Raw genomic sequence first — 18,020 nt, forward strand, 5'->3', positions numbered from 1 at the left:
CTGCAGCACCTGAATTGTACCAGTCCCTGTGGAGTATAGCACATCTAAACAGAGCTCTGTACACAAACACTATACGTAGGAGCTCAAGGACATCTACTTTCCACCTACAGTGATTAACAAAATGATGTTTTGACACTTGTCCCACTTTTAAGCAAACTATGACTAGACTGTACTGTCATTGCATAGTTCTACTCCTCTGCCCATCACCTCTTTGACAGAGTAGAAGTAGAGGCTTTCACAGTGTGTACTGCACCTCGGTGTACAGCAGTTTTAGGGCTTCTGCCTTACGTTTGTCACACACACAGTACCCCTCTGCAAAATGCCTGCTGTTCCCTAGCTCCACCAGAGAGACTAATAGTGGACAGCTGGGCCTCTCCTCCTAGAATCTGTTAATTAAGAGCACTCCATTTGTAGACTGGAGTGGGCTAGAGAAGGCTGCTGGGTACTTGTAACTTAAAGGACCACTACAGCTGCTGTAGAAGCCATTCATACCCAACAACAGAGGTTCCGTGGCTGTTTTCACATGAGGGAGGCTGTGAGACAGGATAGAAGGTGGTTGGTCCAGTGCTATCAACCATTTCAAGAATTCCTGCACAGGAGCACCCACACAAGCCCGGCCCGGCCCAGCCCGCAGCTGGCTGAGGAGAAGGCTGGTAGAGCTGCCCGTGCAGTTGTGCTTCAGCACATGCGGTAGAGATGCTAGTTCTGATCTTCCGTGAGCACGAGCTGCCCTCCAGCTACAGCAGGATTTATTGAGTGAGCAGGAGCAGCAGCATTTGAAATTAAATGCACTATTTGTGGGGGAGGGGTAGTAAACAGGGCAGAAGTAATGTTCATTGATAACTATACTCAACAGTGGTTAGAGATGAGCAGGAGCTAAGAGAAAGTGACGGGGTCCCTCTGCCAGGCCTGTGCCCTCTCACCAGCAGTTATTTCCAAGAGCTAGTCTATTTCTGAGGTGCTTAGCTCAGCCGGGCTGGATTCCCAGTTAGCCAAGAGGAAACCAATCCCAGGCCTGTGGCATGATAGCATTTATGATTCCCAGTCATCTTCCTCCTCGTCCCCCGGGGGTTGTTGTGGGGCTGGCAGAGGTGGGATTGAGTCCGACATGCGGGCAAAGGCACCAGCAGGTGCACTGGGAGCATCAGCACTTCCTGCAGCTGCAGGCCCCTTGCCTGAAATGCCTGCGGGAGGAAAAGCAGGTGAGTGAGTGAGGCCTAGGAACTAGAATTGAGAGGTGAGTTGAAATGAGCAAGGAAGGCAGCAGCTAGCCCTGCACCTGTGCAAAATCCTGCCTCATCAGCTGAGTGACTCAGGCCCACACAATCTCACCTCCGCTGCTGCTGGGAAAGGGTTCATTAGCTAAAGCACCAAGTCAGCATTTCCAGCTGGCAGAACAATGGAGGGCAGGGACCAGAACCAGCTCTGATTCTGTGAGCAGGGGAGGAGGCAGCCCCCAGCTGAAGCAGGGGAGGGGCGGAGGTGTCTGCCTGGTACCTACAGAGGGCCTTGTCATTAGGTTATGGCTAAGAAGCCTTGACAGCAGGGGGGAGGCCCCAGCCCTTAGAGAACAGGCATATGCAAAATGCTTCCCCCCTCTGAGGCTCTCTGGATATGCTGAGCCTTTGCCCAGCGTGTGCAGTGAGACGCGCACCTCTGCAGAGCAGGGACAGGGGAGCTTTCCCTTGGAGTATTAAAAACATACAATTCACTCTACCTCAGCCAGTGCCCAGGTTTATGCCTTGGGGATGCCAGGTAAAGCTTAGGCACTGAAGCCAGCTAAGCCCCTCCCCACTACAGCAGCACCTCCTGTCTGGATTCACTCCGCCGTCAGCAGCATTGGTATACAAGTAAGTTCTTCCTGCTCTGCAAGGGGATTGCCCTGTCTGGTCCATAAGGGCATTGTGTGCCTCCCCAGCAGGATCAAAGCATTCAGCCAAATGGCATGCCAGGCTGGCCAAAGGCTTCTTCTTTCTAACTCCTGCAAGCTGCAGCAGTGAGGCAAGGGAACCTGCCTCTCTTCATGTCACATTACAGGAAAGGAGCAGTCCCCCACGGCACGGTACCTTTGCGCCTCAGGAGCAGCTTGTTGAAGAGGTCGGACATCAAGTCTCCACCCTGTGCTGTGGTTATCACTGAAAGAGTAAAGCCCCACAAATCAGGTGACAGACCAAATATCTTTCTCACAAGGTCCAGACTCCTACTAATGGCTAGTTATTAACTGGGGCCCAGCTTCAACACATGGTCAGGACATAACAGGAGGACAGGGTATGTCCCACCCTATTCGACGTGACACACTGACCCTGCAGGGAGTGCAGGGTTGACTAGCAGGATATGCTGAAGGCTAGGATGGAGCTGCCTTGGCAGAGATTGTGTTGGGACCCTCACTTGAAAATTAAATAAATAAATTGACCCCTCCCATCCTTGTACCACATTTACCCTTCCCCCTTATGGACTTCAGATCACAGCACCGAAGGCCTGCCTGGGAAATGTGTCAGCTTCCTACAGCAGCTCGGAGGAATTAAAAGATTGGGCGTTTCAGCCACTTTAAGTGAACTGGAGTTAGCCAGTCTACTAAAAACAGCCCAACCGTGACCCAGGACTTCCAATGGCACAATTTCATCTCCAGAGGCAGCCTGCCCTGAGCTATCTTTGAAATGCTTCCAGCGATACAAGTTCACATGAAACATTTTCATCTCCACCCTCGAGAGGGGAGAATTCCCCAATGCAGAGCGTTAATGCATTTCTGGCACCTAGGGGCTAGTGAGTTCAGCCAAACATTCCAAACTGTAACGTGAGGTGAGACGAAATCCCTCTGCTCCAGGGCTTCTGTGCAGTGCTGGCTTTGCCTCTTAGGTATTTATGGGACTCCTTCACATGGGTACCTAGGCATATCTAGCTGGGGCGGGGGAGTGAGGATGACTACTGATGGGAGCGCTTTGGGCACCTTGTTCTTGCTCCTTTTGCTTCTTCTTCTCCAGCTTTCTCTCCTTAACGCTTCGGAGGTTGGCCTTCCCAATGCCACCAGCCTGGCGGATGGACTCCAGAAGAGTGGCCCGGCCAGTTGAAGGATTCACAACTTCCTTTGGAGCCCCTTGGACTGGAGCTGCAGGGATACAGAAAGTAGTCAGCCCAGAGGAACTGACACCATCTGATATGTCAGCAATTAAAAATTAACAGCAGGCACTCTACGTGCTGCTGCTTTAGCTAAACCTAAACCCTAAACCACCTGCCTGGGTGTGAAACCTAAGAGACTGAAGAGCTCTGGCACCTCATCACTTGCCCATTCCAAGTCGCTGGGAGATGACACAGTGCATAGAATGAATAAATCAATGAATACCGTGAGCTGTGCAGGGTGTTGCCAGATGAAAGGCTTTGAGCTAGAATCCTTCCCCGCACCCTCATATTCTGTCCCTTGATCCCAAACTGACCATCTCACACGGTTCTGCAGAGAGCCCTCTGCCCTACAGGGGAACAGCACCCACTGCCTCTACAGGAAGACCTGCCCTGCCCAGTTAGCAACACAGGGATTGCCAGAATGGATCAGAGCAATCCCTCTAATCTGGGGCCCCCATCTCCAGCAGTGGCCAGTACGAAATGCTCTAGAGGAAGGAGCAATGTAACCCCAAACTAATTCAACCATTTCATAGCCTGAAAGCAGAAACATTGCTGCTTCCCTGGGTTTGGAGGCAGCATTTTTGCATTGCTCCTGTTTTAAGAAATTCACTTCTTTGTGGGACCAAGAGAAAATAGCCTGGACCTTGTCAAAGGGGCACTGTAAGGGATAGGGTTCTTGTGACAAATGTTTGTATCAAACTAAAGCCAATAGAAAGGTCCATGAAGATTTTAAGCTATTCAATTCTATTAAATTAAGTGAGCATGAGTAGAATGTATTTGCACCCAAAGCACAGCTGCATCTTGCTAGTGCATAAGAACTTCCATGGGAGATTCCCTAGTAAACCAATATTATCCAGAACAGTAAAACTGACTCCATTGCCCTTGGAGGGAGAGATGCAGATAAAAGTTCCATGGCCCGTCTGTGCCACAAAAACTGTTTTTCTGCATATAAAAGCCAGGGCCGGCATTAGGGGGTAGCAAGCAGGGCAGTTGCCTGGGGCCCCACTCCACAGGGGACCCTGTGAAGCTAAATTGATCAGCCTTCAGCGTGCTGGCCCTGCTTGGGGGATCCCCTGAAACCTGTGCGCTGCCCTGCAGTGGGCCCCAGATCTCTGGTTGAGAACCACTGCACTACTAGATCTAGTCTCTCTGCAGCCTACGCTTGGGTACCAAGGTCTACTCAGCCTGCTCTCCTGGGGCTGTTTGTTCAAGTCAATGGGCCACAGCGACAGTCCCATTTGCAGATTGAAGAGTTGAAGGATTCGGCACCAGGGGAGGAAGCAGCCAGCACTCCACTGAATTTTCATCGTTGCTTGTAAGGAGAGAAGAGCCATTGGAAAAGCTGGCCCAAGCCTTGGGGTTACCATTGGAAAATCTGGCCCAGGGAAAAGGGCGGGGCCAAGTTGCTAGGTTAGATCCTGCCAATTAACAAGCCATAGCAAAAGCTCAGTCCTTACCTGCAGACATTGCACTGCTGCTCTCCTCGTTTGCTGGCTGTTTGGAAAGGGAGGCAGGCTGGGGCAGAGGAGGGGGTGGGGGAGCACTAGTTGGCATCACAGGGGGTGGAGGAGGCGGAGGTGGGGGCGGGGGCACTAGCACACCATCTTGAAGACCTGAAATGTTAAAGGGAGGAGTGTGAAGAGTCACCAAGGGACAATACCTGCTAAGACACTATCTCCCCCCCGCCCCCCGCCAGCAAGCGCGGATGCTCAGAGCCCTCACCCACAACAGTACCACCACTAACAATCCTCAGCACTTTGTGCGGATGAAACGGGCAGCATTAGCCCTGCTGTTATAGAGGGGGACAGGGAGCAGGGCCCCAGAGCCAGCCCATGGCATCAGGGGGCTCTTCCCCCATTTGCCGTGTGTAGTCAGGGTGGCACAAACTAGCAGTTTCTCATCACAACAAACGGCTGACCGGCTGCCAGCAAAATACAAGTACTTGCAAGCTCCCTCCTTCCCAGCCGGGCAGGAGGGAGGGGCTGACATTTTGTGCCACAGGCTGTGCAGCAAAAGGCCAGGGCCACACTTGTTGTCTGTGCAGGGAAAGGCACTAGATTTGGCCCACGCACGTGAAGCTGGCCAGGAAAGTCAAGGACTCCTCCAGCTTTAATCCTGCTGGGGCCTCTAACAAGGGACTTTCTAGGTCCTCCCCAGGGTCTACGCAGAAGTCAGTGCTGGGGAGAAGTCACAATCCCTGCCTCTGGGGCCTGCCACTGGGCAAGTCTGCATCTGCAAATACTTATTTGCTCACAACTCCTTTCCCTGTTTATCCATCTCCGCCTTGTCCTAGTGGCCTTCCCCCCACCGCCTAGATGAGCCCCAGACAAAGGGAGTTGAAATACCTGGCCTGAAGTTCTCCACGGACTCGGTGTTGAAGGTGGGTAGCTCTGGGATAGCGCTGCTGGGTGCCGAGGGTGCAATGCCAGGCCCCAGGTCTGCAATGTACATGAGATCAGCAGCGATGCCAGGCAGGTCTGGCAGGTAGGACGGCACGTCTATCTCAGGCACCTGACCCAGATCTGGTACGTAAAAGTAATTTTCAGCTACCTGGAAAACAGAAATACAAAGGGTAACAGCTGGGCGTCTGGAGACTGTTTTCCCTTAGAGAAGCCGGTAACAGAGGGAAGGGATGCAGCCTGCAGACAGTGGCATGTGGGCTGCAGTCAGCTCTCCTGGTGGCTCTCACTAAGGGGGCATACCAGGTTTCAGAGCCCTGAACATCTACCCAGTTATTTTTAGCTGCAACCCAAACCCCACAAGCCCAAGTCCTCGGAGACTCAGAGCCAGGGGTTTTTCTTTGCAGTGTAGATGTACTCTTCCTGGCAGATCCTCAGCACACTACACAGGTATTTAATCAGCTCAGTCTGCACTCTGGAGTAACAGCATCCCTGGTGTTACTCCAGTGTCGAATGTGTGCGCTGAAAACAACCTGCATAGGGGCAAAAAGTGGGTTTGTGCCCTTTCTTGCTCCAGTCTGGAGGGGTGTGTGTGTGTTGGCGTCTGTGTTCCTTCAAAGGGTTATTTCCATCAGAAATTCTGGTCCTGTTCAGGTTAGAAGATGACGGACAACTGGCGAGCTGATGAAACAATGGCATTGCGAGGTCTAACAGTGAAGCTGAGTTGTTCAGCAGGGAAAGGGTTTCCTTTAGCCGTGTTGTTAGTTTATTTTGCTTCCACCCAAACTCCAGTGACGAACATGCATTTTAGAGAAGGGAAGTTTGAGTTGAAGATTTAACACCGCCATCTCTTCAATTATGGCCTCCAGAGCTCACAGTAAACCTCCCAGAAATCCTCCAAAGCTGCCAGGGAAGACTGGACTTTACATTACTTTTTCTTCGATGGGAAAAACCCCCAAGCAGGAAAGAGTTAACACGCTTCCTGGCCTCCTCCAGGCCTCAAAAAGGGCACAACACAATTCTTACCATTTCCTTGGCAGGTTCCCTTTACTTAAGATGCAGAAGAGAGAGATTCAAACACCAGCCCGTTTGCAAAGGGATGCAGACTTGCTACCCTCGCAGTGGCAGAAGAGCCCCCTTCCTTGCCTCTTTCCCCTCCCACTGACTGACACCGGGGACGACAGCAGCTCAGCACCACCATCACAGGGCACTGTCAGCTGGCATGGGCTGCTCTCCGTGGCTGGACTTGGGCTGAGCGCAGTCCTGTTCAAGGGATTTCTCCACACGGGAGGGGATAAAGAACTCAGCTAGATTAGTCTGAGGGCATTATCTGAAATCCCTGACAACACACCAGTACTGTGATCACCCGCCTCCAGCTAACAGGCTGCTCCTTCCATCAGCCCTGTCTCCTGCTGTGCCACGGACACTTCATATTAAAGAGATAACAGTCCTGTCAGGCTTTCCCAATGGGGTGAGACGCAGGGTATCTGAACGGCCAATAATTTTTTAAGACCCTAGAGCTCCTTTGGTAGTTCCCAAGCATCGCACTGCAGCCACTTTCCACCTGAGGCTGGGGGAAACTGCTCCTCCTAAAGCCTTCCTCTCAGGACCACAAAGAGGGACTCAATTTTTATTTTCTCCAGCTCAAATAAAACTGCCATTTCTCCACCTGCCTGCCAAAACCCCCTTCTGCAGCTCAGGCTCTGAGCAGGCCAGTGCAGGAGGGAGAGATGTGATATCGGAGGGAGACAGCCCTGCACCAGAGGAGGCCACATCAGCGCTGTCACTACCCAACCCGCCAAATCTACATAGAGCCTGGAGAAACACAACCCTCAGGCAGAGGTGGTGAGTTATATGGGCCTGTGGTGCCCGTGCTCCACCAATATTCAGGAAAGTGGGCCCAGCTTCACCAATGTTTGGGCTTATATTTTCAGAGCCATCCCATCCATAGGATGGTCCGGGGCAACCGTCCTGGGCCCCACACTCGGGGGGCCCCACACTTCAGGGGGACACGGGGTCCAGGGCGGCCTGGGGGACGAGCAGGGGGCCTGGCGCTGGCAGCAGCAAGTGACCCAGCCCCAGTCCTCCCTGCTCCGTTCTGCCTCTTCCCGCCCCTGCTCTGCCCCTGCCCCACCCCCACTTCACTCCTTCCCCCAAGCCCCCGTCCCACCTCTTCCTGGCCCAGCTCCATCCCCACCCCGCCTCTTCCCATCCCTGCTCTGTCCCCCCCCCCCCCCCCGGCCCCATCCCCCCTTTTCCCCCAGGCCCCCACCCCGCTTCTTCCCGCCTTCCCCCCCCTTCCCCAGGTGAGGCTGGGAGCCAGCAGGGCGAAGCGGAGTGGGGACCAGGTTGCTCACTGCTGCTGGTGCCAGGCCCCCCACTAACCCCCAAGGCCGCCTGGACTCCACATCTCTCTGAAGCGCAGGGCTCCCCAAAGCGCGGGGCCTGTGGCCGTTTCCCCGGTCTGTCTGATGGATGGGATGGCTCCACTTGGACCCACTCTGGGCGCCACCAAAAATTCTACAAACCTGGCACCCATGCCCTCAGGTGTAGAAGTCTCATTGCATCCACCAAGCCAAGCAAGGACTATACACACAAACCCTAATGAGGTTACTAAGGCAGGTGAAATGCCCCACTGCCCATCACCCAAGATCTCCTCTCTGGGCAGAAGTGAAAGTAAGCCGGCAAGAGCCGGTACGCCATGCCGGACCCGACCGGCTTTCCCAGGCTGGCGATTTAAAGGGTCATGGGTTCCCTGCAGCAGCCGGAGCCCCGGCCCTTTAAATCCCCACAGGAGCCCCAGGGCTCCCAGCCGCCTCTGCAGCTGGTAGCTCCAGGGGTGATTTAAAGGCCCCAGGGTTCCCAGCTGCAGCCAGAGCTCTGGGGCCTATAAATCTTGATTTAAAGGCCCCGCCTCTTCCAGTTGAGGCCACGCCCCGCCCAGGACTCTGGCGTACCGGTAAGTCCTTTAAGTTACTTTTACCCCTGCCTCTGGGCCATTCCCCCACCAACTCCTGCATCTACAAAACCCAGCTCTCCTCTAGAAGATAAGCATGGTGCTTTCTGCAGCATGGTGTCCCTTTGCTCAGCAAGTACAGCCCCACCCGCTGTTGCATCTCACCTGCCGATCCAGCTGCCCCCTTTTGGTGATAGAAAGGGGTGCATCAAAGAGCTTCTCCTCAGTCTCTGTTCCCAGAGTCACATGGGTCTTGGTCACCGCTCCCGCCAGAGGATCCAGGAAGACATACTTCTTGTACCTGGTGATGGAGAAAACCTCAGTGATTCTAGCTCGGGGAAAAGCCAGGGAAAGGTTCTTCAGCCAGAGGATGGGACCAGGCGTTAAGGGGTGACGAAACAGACACCTCATGTCCCAAATCTAATCCCAGTCCTAGTCAATACTGCCTCCACTCAGCTACATCGCTCCTGTGTTCTATCCCACCTCGCCCACAGGTTTGCCCCTCTCCCTTCTTCACCGCCACAGCCAGGAGCTGGGATTTCCCCATCCTGACCTCACGCTCTGCAGGCTAGTGCAGGGCAAACCTGAACACCTGTCACTACCATCTGGATTTCACCAAGCCCACCACACACCATGTTATGGGGACAGCAGTTACCCCACTGTCTAGAGCAGGGCATGCCTAGCATGCCAATCTCTGCTGGACACACTGTTTGAGAGGGAGGAAGAAAGTCAGAAAGGAGAACATCAAGAGCCCCAGGACAGAGAGGGAAATACTGTCCAAAGCAGATGAAGATCAAGGAGGATAAGCACCATGGGGGCATCCTTAGATTTGACCAGGAGAAGACATCCTTGGCAAGCACTGTTCCACTCAAGGAGAACAGGAGGAACAAGGACTGCAAGGGACTGAATCAGTCAGGGAGGAAGTTGAAGTAGTGGGAATGAAGTGACCACTCAAGTTTAGGCAAAGAGGTGGAGGGAGATGTGGCAGTAGCTGGTTAAGCAAACGAGACAGAGAGAAGGACAGAGAACAACAGAGAAAATATTCAGGCACTGGGCAAGTAATGATGGGGGAGAGGAGAGGTGTCCAGGGGCACATGCTGGGTCAGAAGTTGACAGTAACAAACAGCTCTGACTCAGAATGGGGTGAGGAAGAAAGGATGTTGGTTGGAGGCTGCTATTCAGGGGAATCAACCCACCAGCCCCCCAGTGCAAGAGCATCTCCCCAGATAAGGTGGCAGGCCGGGGTGGGGAGGCAGCAGATCAGAGGCCAGGCGGTGGCAGCAGAGCTGCTTGGTGCTGCTCCAACACTCACAGGTTCTCGGTGGTGTTGAACAGCAGCAGGGAGCTAAGGGAGCTGATGTTCCTGGGGAGGCTGCCAAGACCTTCTTCTGCATCATCCTCCTGATGAACTTTTGTGCTCACACACACTGGGAAGTACTTGAGCTTCTCCTGCAATGAAATAAACAGGTGGCAATACAGTGGGAATGCGTGGCACCTCTGGTGGCCCTCTCCATTATTCACATGCTACCATCGCTGCTCCACATAGCCACCCTGCTACGTTACCCTTGTTCACACCAGGCAGGATAACGGCTCCGTGTCCAGCAACAGACATGGTCATGTTTCAGAAGAGAAGCCACAGTAGTGCATTTAAGATGTTGTACACAAATCACCTGGACCTGAATTTTTGTGGCAAGCACCTCTTATAGACTGAGCCCCACAGCCCTTCCATTAACCTACCCTATTCTGTGCAATGCCTCCTGCTGAGCGGGGCTGGGATTGGAGTGATTGTGCATGTCCGCACAGCCAGCACTCCTACACCAGTATCTACAGCGCTTCCCTCTGGGACTGACCTGACAATTTCGCCACCTTCAGCTTTCCTACTATTGAGATGCCCCCGCTCCGGGTCGGGGGAGAGAAAGGCAAGCATGCCAGCACCAACTAAGAGGGCAGGCGAGGGAGGGTGAGCGGAGGGAAGAGTGTGAGAGCCAGATGGTTTTACAAAGCCCAGGAGATTTGCAGGACTTTTCAACTCCAGTGAACCAAAAGCTCCTCTCTCTCAGCTCTTCAGCTTCATACATAATGTATAGAACTCCCTTTAGAAAGGGAGTTATTTCAGCTGAACAGCTTAACTTTTAAAGAACATGGGAATTGCCATCTCAGATCAGACCAGTGCCTGATGCTGTGGGGAAGATGTACAACCTCCGTAATGTACTTAGCTGTACTGTTCTATACATAGACTCCGGATTTAAGATCAGACGGGACTATAAGATCATCTACTCTGACCTCCTCTATATCACATACCATACCACAGGGGAGTGGAAGGGCTATTGCTTCTTGGGCCCAGTTGCTGACCAGCTTAAGAGGCCACAGGACTGAGACTGGACTAAGCACAGGACTTGGAACAAGGAACTTGTGTTCCACATCTGCCTCTGGCTTGGCCAGTTCACTTATCCCCTGTCAATTTCTCCTAGCTGTAAAATGGGCACAGTTCTCGTCTCACAGGGATGAAGCAATGAACCCTCAAACCAGAAGTGATTTGTACAATCAAGTAAATTAGCCAGATTCATATTTTCACTGTTCACATATTTAAAGTGATCACAACCATGCAGCATTGGCCATTAGCAGCAAATAAAAAAAACTGATGTAAATTGTTCTTTAGTGACTGTACAAGTGGAGATTCAACAGAGATTCAGAAATAAAGTTCCATTTGGTCATTAATATTCATTTCCTAATGTTTAATTTTTAAGCATCATGGAATCCTGACGTCTTCGGTAGAACTGCTCACACACACTAAGCCCTCAAGAAATGTATTTTTTAAAACTTTCCCTTTGTAAATTTCAATTAGCACTGGAAGGGTGGGTGTCGCTTTTCGGATGGAGTGAGAAATCAACCATTACTCACATTTACTTATTAAAAAGTCTAATCCTTCTAAGGCATTTATAAAAAGTACAAACCATGACTATTACCCTGGAGTATGAGGCTTTATATAGTCCTTGTAATTTTTGTGCTACTTAAAGTAACTGCAATGACACTTTTATACAAAGATCTAATCCTGTTCTGAAATTTATATCTACCTCAGTAACATCCTGCAACTGTGATTTCCACAGGTGAAACCACATCATATTTTTTTTTCTTGTAACTTTTAAAAGGACTGATCCTGCAATATGCTCAGCATACTCAACTCACTGAAATCAGTGGGAGTCTAGAGCACTAAACACTTAGCAGAACAGGCAGCTCAAGACCTGGCAGGATCAGGGCCCTAAATTTGCTGTCTTTCAATTTACTCTTTCTAAATAGCCAAAAGTTCAAATATATTAACCCATGACAGGACTTCATCTCTCACCCTCCAATTACCAAGTTTCATTAATACTAGGGTGACCAAATGTCCCGTTTTCATCATAGAATCATAGAAGATTAGGGTTGGAAGAGACCTCAGGAGGTCATCTAGTCCAACCCCCTGCTCAAAGCAGGACCAATCCCCAACTAAATCATCCCAGCCAGGGCTTTGTCAAGCCGGACCTTAAAAACCTCTAAGGAAGGAGATAGCACCATTTCCCTAGGTAACCCATTCCAGTGCTTCACCACCCTCCTAGTGAAAGAACAGTCCCGTTTTTTGGGACCTTTGCTTATATAGGCACCTATTACCCTCCACCCGCTGTCCTGTTTTTTCACAGTTGCTATCTGGTCATCCTATTAATACCGTCTCCTGTTAGGGGCTATAGAGAGTCTAAATAAATTACATACAAAAACATACATTAAAAGAATATTATTTCGGTTACAAATTCAAGCACTTGAAATTCAGGAAATGCCATACTCATGGTTGTCTATGCAACCTTGATTGGCCTCCCCACGTGCCCATGGTGTGCACTGAACAGGGCAGGGTCCCACTGAAAAACAGAATGTGCTCATGTAATTAACGACTATAGCATGAATATGCACTAGGGGGCCAAATTAAGCTGGTGTGGGCAACGGTAGTTCTGACATTCTGCTGCCCACTTGTTAAATCTTCAAACAAGCACTTTCATGCCTTCTCCCATGCTGCCCCAAATGTGTTGTAGGTGGCCCCAATAAACAACCGCAAAGCTACCTCATTGTCCACCTTCAAATCCCACCTCAAAACTCTCCTTTGCACACCAACAGCCTAACGATCACATTTTTTGTAGGCATCACAGCAAAAACCACTGGAAGTCGTGCTGAGCAGTACTGCCTCATTGAGTCCTTGTACTCCCTCATCAGTCAGCATCCATCTTTTGTCTATTGTCAGCTCTCTGGGGACCAGCCTTTCTTTGTGTTCTGTGTCTGTGCAGCACCTAGCACAATGGGGTCCTGGTCCATGACTGGAGCTCCTGGGGGTCACAGTACCACAAATAATAAATAAGTTTGGCGATGGTGACGGCAGCAAAAGCCACCCGGGGCTTTCCTGCAATACAACAGATATGAAGCCCTCCGGTTCCTCAGCGCAGTCAGTGAAGGCCCCGCCAGCTACTCTCAGCATGTAACGCACAGCAATGGGCCTCGTCGGATGTGACAATGGGCAAGGAGGCTGCCACTAAAAGCCTGAATAACTGAGGAGGGCATAAATACCAATATGACACTTTCCTTTGTCATGTCTGATTATTGCGAGAGCCTCAGTCTCTCTCCCCAGCTGCAAACAGCTACATACAAGCCGGATCCCTGGACCGAGCTCAGCACTCTGACTATACTGAGCCTTACACAACGTGCCAGCTGCCACTTCGCCCAGACCCCTCCTGTCATTAATAAACCAACTGCCACCTGGTAACACAGCACTGGGCCTCTCTGCCCACCCCCTATCCAGCCCTCCAGGGAGCTTCACCAGGAGGCAGTTAGATGAGGCCAGGGATGGGACTAGCTGGCAAAGTCAGGCCCTGAGGTGGGTGAGTGGGTAGAAGCCAGCAATGCAGAAGGGTCAGGAGTCACAAAGGAGGGTGCAAGGGCTGGGAGCTGGAGGTAGCCCAGTGCAGGGGAAGAGGGCCAGTGAGGCACTACCGGAGTGTAACACGTGCGTGCACACGTACCGTGGGGGTTGGTCCTGGAAAGTAAAGGAAGAAATCAGAAAGGTGCAATGTAGGAAAGCGGGTGCAGAGAGGCAGCACAGAGGAGGGAAAAGGAAGGCACTGCAGACGGTTGTGAGGCGGCGTTGGAAAGAGAGGGCAGACTTACAGAGCCACCATGGCAGGTGACACAGATGTACAGCATACATGGTAATAAATGATTGGGATTAGGTGGCTAAAATGTCATTCCCAGGCCAGAGCGACACTGCCCCTCCCTGACAAAGTACAGATGGCACATGGGGACATAGACTGGCAGCTGCCTTTTTGGCTCTGGAAGCGAGGGAGGGGGAAAGTCTTGTATGTCCCTTACTGAGATAGAGCTCCTCAGCAGGCTCTGACCTGTAGTCAGCAGGATTCAAAGCAGTCTCTGCCCAGGGGCCATCAGCAGGTTTCATACAACTGCTACTCTGAAGCCACAACAAGGGAAGCACAAGCCAGCTTGGGTGAGCTATCAGCTGCCTGCCCAGCCAGCAGCTCCACTGCCCTGGGAAGTTCTGAGGACTGGCTGAAATATTCATGCTGCTTTGCTGGAAGAGGCTTCAACTCCTTTTAAGCTCAGGAAAGTTTATAGCACTGAATTATTCAGGGACAGCTTTATTTTTGGGCTGAGACATACGAGGAAGAGAGGGAAGAGGAAAGTACTTCCAAGGGGAGAAGAAGAGACAGACAGGCCATTCGTCTGGTTTTAAACCAGACAGTCCTGCTTTTCTGAGGTTTGTTCCCCATCCGGTACTGAGATAAAAGCAGTTATGTCCAGACACCATGACGAAGAGAGCGCCACTGCACCCTACCAGCATGACGTCGTGTGCACGGGGGGGGTCACGCTGGCAGGGGTGGGGCGCTCTTCAAAATGGCGCCTCCCGGGTGATGAAGTCACTCCAAGAGGGGTGGGGTCACGCTGGCGGGGGTTCCCGAAAGTACTGGAAAGTCTGGTATTATGGGAATGTGTGAGTGGCCACCCTAGGAAGGGAGTTGCTGGGCTAATCCCTACCCTGCAGGGATCAGCACCAGATAAAATTTCCAGCATCGTGCATTAGTCATCCCCTTGAAGAGCAGCACAGAGTTATTCTTCCTCTCCTGTGGGTGTTCTAGCTCTGACAGCTTCAGAACCGCCAGGCAGCACCTCCCTCTAAGCCACCTTCTTGGCTATCCCACAGGCCCCACTCACAGGCTGCCCTCCCCTCACCACCACAGAATCATTAGCGCTGAGGGGAATGCCATGGAGATCTTGGGTCATTCGCCAATAGCTACACATCTAAGCTTAGCCTTTAATAGCACTACTGGTTACAGACATTACTTGTATTATGGGAGCAGGCAGTGATGACCGAGGCCTCAGCTGACAGAGACTCCCATTGTGCTAGGTGCTGTACTAACAGCAAGAGAGAGTCCCTGCCAAGAGGAGCTTACAGTCTAAACAGACAAGCATGGGAAGGGAAGGGACTTGCCCAACGTCACCCAGCAGGTCAGTGCCAGAATTGGGAATAAAACCCAGGTCTCTTGACTCCCAGCCCAGTGCCCTAATCACTAGACCTTGCTGCCTCCTTAAAAGAGGAGATCTCTTCCCCTCTTTCTTCTCCACAGACTCACATATACAACACATCCCTCTTCTCCTTCACATAATTACTGTGTAATAAAGAACTATGATCTGACAAACTGTTCCTGAAAGGTCCCCCAATCCTCCCAGACCATCAGCCCATGCAGGTCCCAACCACCCTGGCTCCCCGCTGCCCTGTGTCACACCACAAAACACCCTCAGGAGAGTCAGCAGCTGCTGTCAATGCCACTGCAGGAAACAATCAAGTTGCTCAAACCAAATAAGAAAATGGAAACATAGGTGGCAAGGTGAGTAGCTAAGGCCTGCGCTAAGAGTGCCAGAGACCGGAGAGGGGACCCAACAGCCTCCCACGCAGAGCACACCCAGCCAGTAACCACCACTGAGGGGCCAGGAAAGTCTTCCACTGGCACAATCCTTGCACGTTCCACAAGCTTTGGAACACATGCCCCACGTGTCTTGTCAAGTCAGGTGGAAAACAGACCAGACCCTTTGCCTATGCCCATCCCCAAATTTCTCCCATATACCTATATGCCTTCAGCCCCTAGTAACACAGTCCCCTCCAGCCCTCATTCCCCTCCAACTGCATACCCCTTCATCCCTCAACTCCCTTACCTGCAGGGATTTCTCATCCAGCAGTCTGTGTTTGCTCTGAATCTTGTGCCTCGGCCGTTTCTGTGTGGCTGGATCCTCTGCACCAGCGAAAATGGAACTGTACTCCTGCAGCCGCTCTGGGGCAGGGTACTTGGCACTGGAAAACACCTGCCGGGAGAGGAAGAAACTAAAAATCCTATCGGCAGAGCATTCCAGCACCCCAGAAACAATCAACACAATGGGGCTGGGAGACGGGCAACAGGATGGGGATTTTCCACACAGTCCTGTTTGGATCCCAAGATTAGCAGGGGTTGAATGTGAGATGCTACAACAGCAGCTCCCAACTGGATGAACAAGGTGTAAGGGGTTAAAGATGGTGAAGATGCAATTCTTACTAACAAGAATGTGTCCTGGGTTCCTCAGCAAAATGGGATTTTGAGAGAGCCAGGGGAGTGGAGGTAGAGGGAGTGACCTTTTCTTGAGAGACTCCTTCCTATTCAAGGCCAGAAATATGTGGGTCTGAGAGAAGAGAACTACCATGTGAAGGGGTCGTCCTGTCAGGAGGGGAGTTCATACCATAGCTGCCAGTGACTGGAGAGCCCATGTGTGTCAGATTGCCTGTACTGCTAGTGAATTCACATCCAGAGACTAGAAAGTGAGTGGGAAGAGACCCAGAGAATGGCTGCGCAGCCTACAAAGGCGGCTATGAAAAGCACCCACTACCTTAATCGCCTTCTTGCTGCCCTTTATCTTCTCAATCTTAGCCTGAGCCAGTGAGACTCTCTCTCCGATTGCCTGCAGCTGCATCCGGCTGGTCTCCACCCGCTGGGAGATTCTGAGGGGTAAACACATTCCCCCAGGGTAAGAATCCAGGATCCAGAGACACTTCTGCAAAAGCAAGGACCCCCACATGCTCATGCCGGAGGGGGAAGGACATGGCTCTTGGCAGACTGCACTTTGCAGCAGAGTAAGTTTAGTGCTGGTGAAACATGCTGGCCTGATAGCTCTAGAGATTTAAGTCCTCCATTTTTCTGCGAACAGGTATAGCTAGGTTTCAGAGTAGCAGCCGTGTTAGTCTGTATCCGCAGAAAGAAGAACAGGAGTACTTGTAGCACCTTAGAGACTAACAAATTTATTAGAGCATAAGCTTTCGTGAACTACAGCCCACTTCCGAAGAATTTGTTAGTCTCTAAGGTGCCACAAGTACTCCTGTTCTTCTTTCTAGGTATAGCTAGGGCAGCGTTCCCCTCACTGCTGACTGACCCAAATGGAACAAGGCCAGGGGGAAGCAGGAACAACCAGCCTGGTGAATCCCGGCCCTCTGCTGAGACTGCTATCAAGAGGTCCAATTGGTATCAACTGCTGAGTGGTTTTTTTATAATTAAAATCCTTTAATAAAAGGGAAGGTAGCATGGCATAGTGGCTAAAGCACTGGACTAGGACTCCAGAGACCTGGGTTCTAGTTCCAGCTCTGCCACTTGCCTACTGGGTGACCTTGGGGAAATCACCACCCCACTCTGTGCCTCAGGTTCCCCATCTATAAAATGGGAATAATGATACCAACCTCCTTTGGCGTATCAGTACCACTACCTAGCTCTTACAGTGCTTTTCATTAGACACTTTCAAAAGCATTACAAAGGAGATCAGTATCAAAGTGCTTTAAGTTCTACGGATGAAAAGCACCACATGAGAGCTAGGCACTATTTATTATTAAGCACCAGTGTGCTCGGCACTGTATAATACACAAGTGATACAGTTCCTGTCCCAAAGACCTTACAATAGGACATGGTCACCTGACCACTAGGAACAGGACTGAGACCATCACCTTATTTCAAATTGGCAATTCCTATGACTGCTGAACTTGAATTAATATGCAAACTAGATACCATTAATTTAGGCTTGAGTAGAAACTGGGAATGGCTGGGCCATTACACTAATTGAATCTATTTCCCCATGTTAAGTATCCTCACACCTTCTTGTCAATTGTCTGAAATGGGCCATCTTGATTATCACTACAAAAGGGTTTTTTTTTCCTGCTGATAATAGTTCATCTTAATTAATTAGCCTCTTAGAGTTGGTAGGGCAACTCCCACCTTTTCATGTTCTCTGTATGTCTATATATCTCCTTACTAGATGTTCCATTCTATGCATCTGATGAAGTGGGCTGTAGCCCACGAAAGCTTATGCTCAAATAAATGTGTTAGTCTTTAAGGTGCCACAAGTACTCCTTATGACTATGTAGTGGCTTTATGGTACAAGCCCAGTGGCCAGATTCATTCCCTTCCCACCACCCACCCTTCCTCTCCACTGAGTGGTTCCAGTTAATTTAT

The 18,020-nt window shown here is 51.2% G+C and overlaps 1 protein-coding gene across 1 annotated transcript in view; it reads right to left on the reverse strand.

Moving 5' to 3' along the window:
* Window positions 1–860: 860 nt before the first annotated feature.
* WASHC1 (WASH complex subunit 1) overlaps window positions 861–18,020 on the reverse strand; it is a 76,590-nt gene continuing 59,430 nt past the window's right edge. The window contains exons 3-11 of the mRNA XM_034780486.1: window positions 16,414–16,525; window positions 15,712–15,858; window positions 9,785–9,921; window positions 8,638–8,773; window positions 5,463–5,667; window positions 4,575–4,730; window positions 2,948–3,106; window positions 2,067–2,135; window positions 861–1,184 (exon numbers count right to left, since the gene is read on the reverse strand). Of these exons, the coding sequence (XP_034636377.1) occupies window positions 1,033–1,184; window positions 2,067–2,135; window positions 2,948–3,106; window positions 4,575–4,730; window positions 5,463–5,667; window positions 8,638–8,773; window positions 9,785–9,921; window positions 15,712–15,858; window positions 16,414–16,525 (1,273 nt within the window). The 3' untranslated portion in view covers window positions 861–1,032. The remainder of the gene's footprint in view (window positions 1,185–2,066; window positions 2,136–2,947; window positions 3,107–4,574; window positions 4,731–5,462; window positions 5,668–8,637; window positions 8,774–9,784; window positions 9,922–15,711; window positions 15,859–16,413; window positions 16,526–18,020) is intronic.

The sequence above is a fragment of the Trachemys scripta genome, chromosome 1, assembly GCF_013100865.1.
Source record: "Trachemys scripta elegans isolate TJP31775 chromosome 1, CAS_Tse_1.0, whole genome shotgun sequence".
NCBI classification, from domain to species: Eukaryota; Metazoa; Chordata; order Testudines; family Emydidae; genus Trachemys; species Trachemys scripta.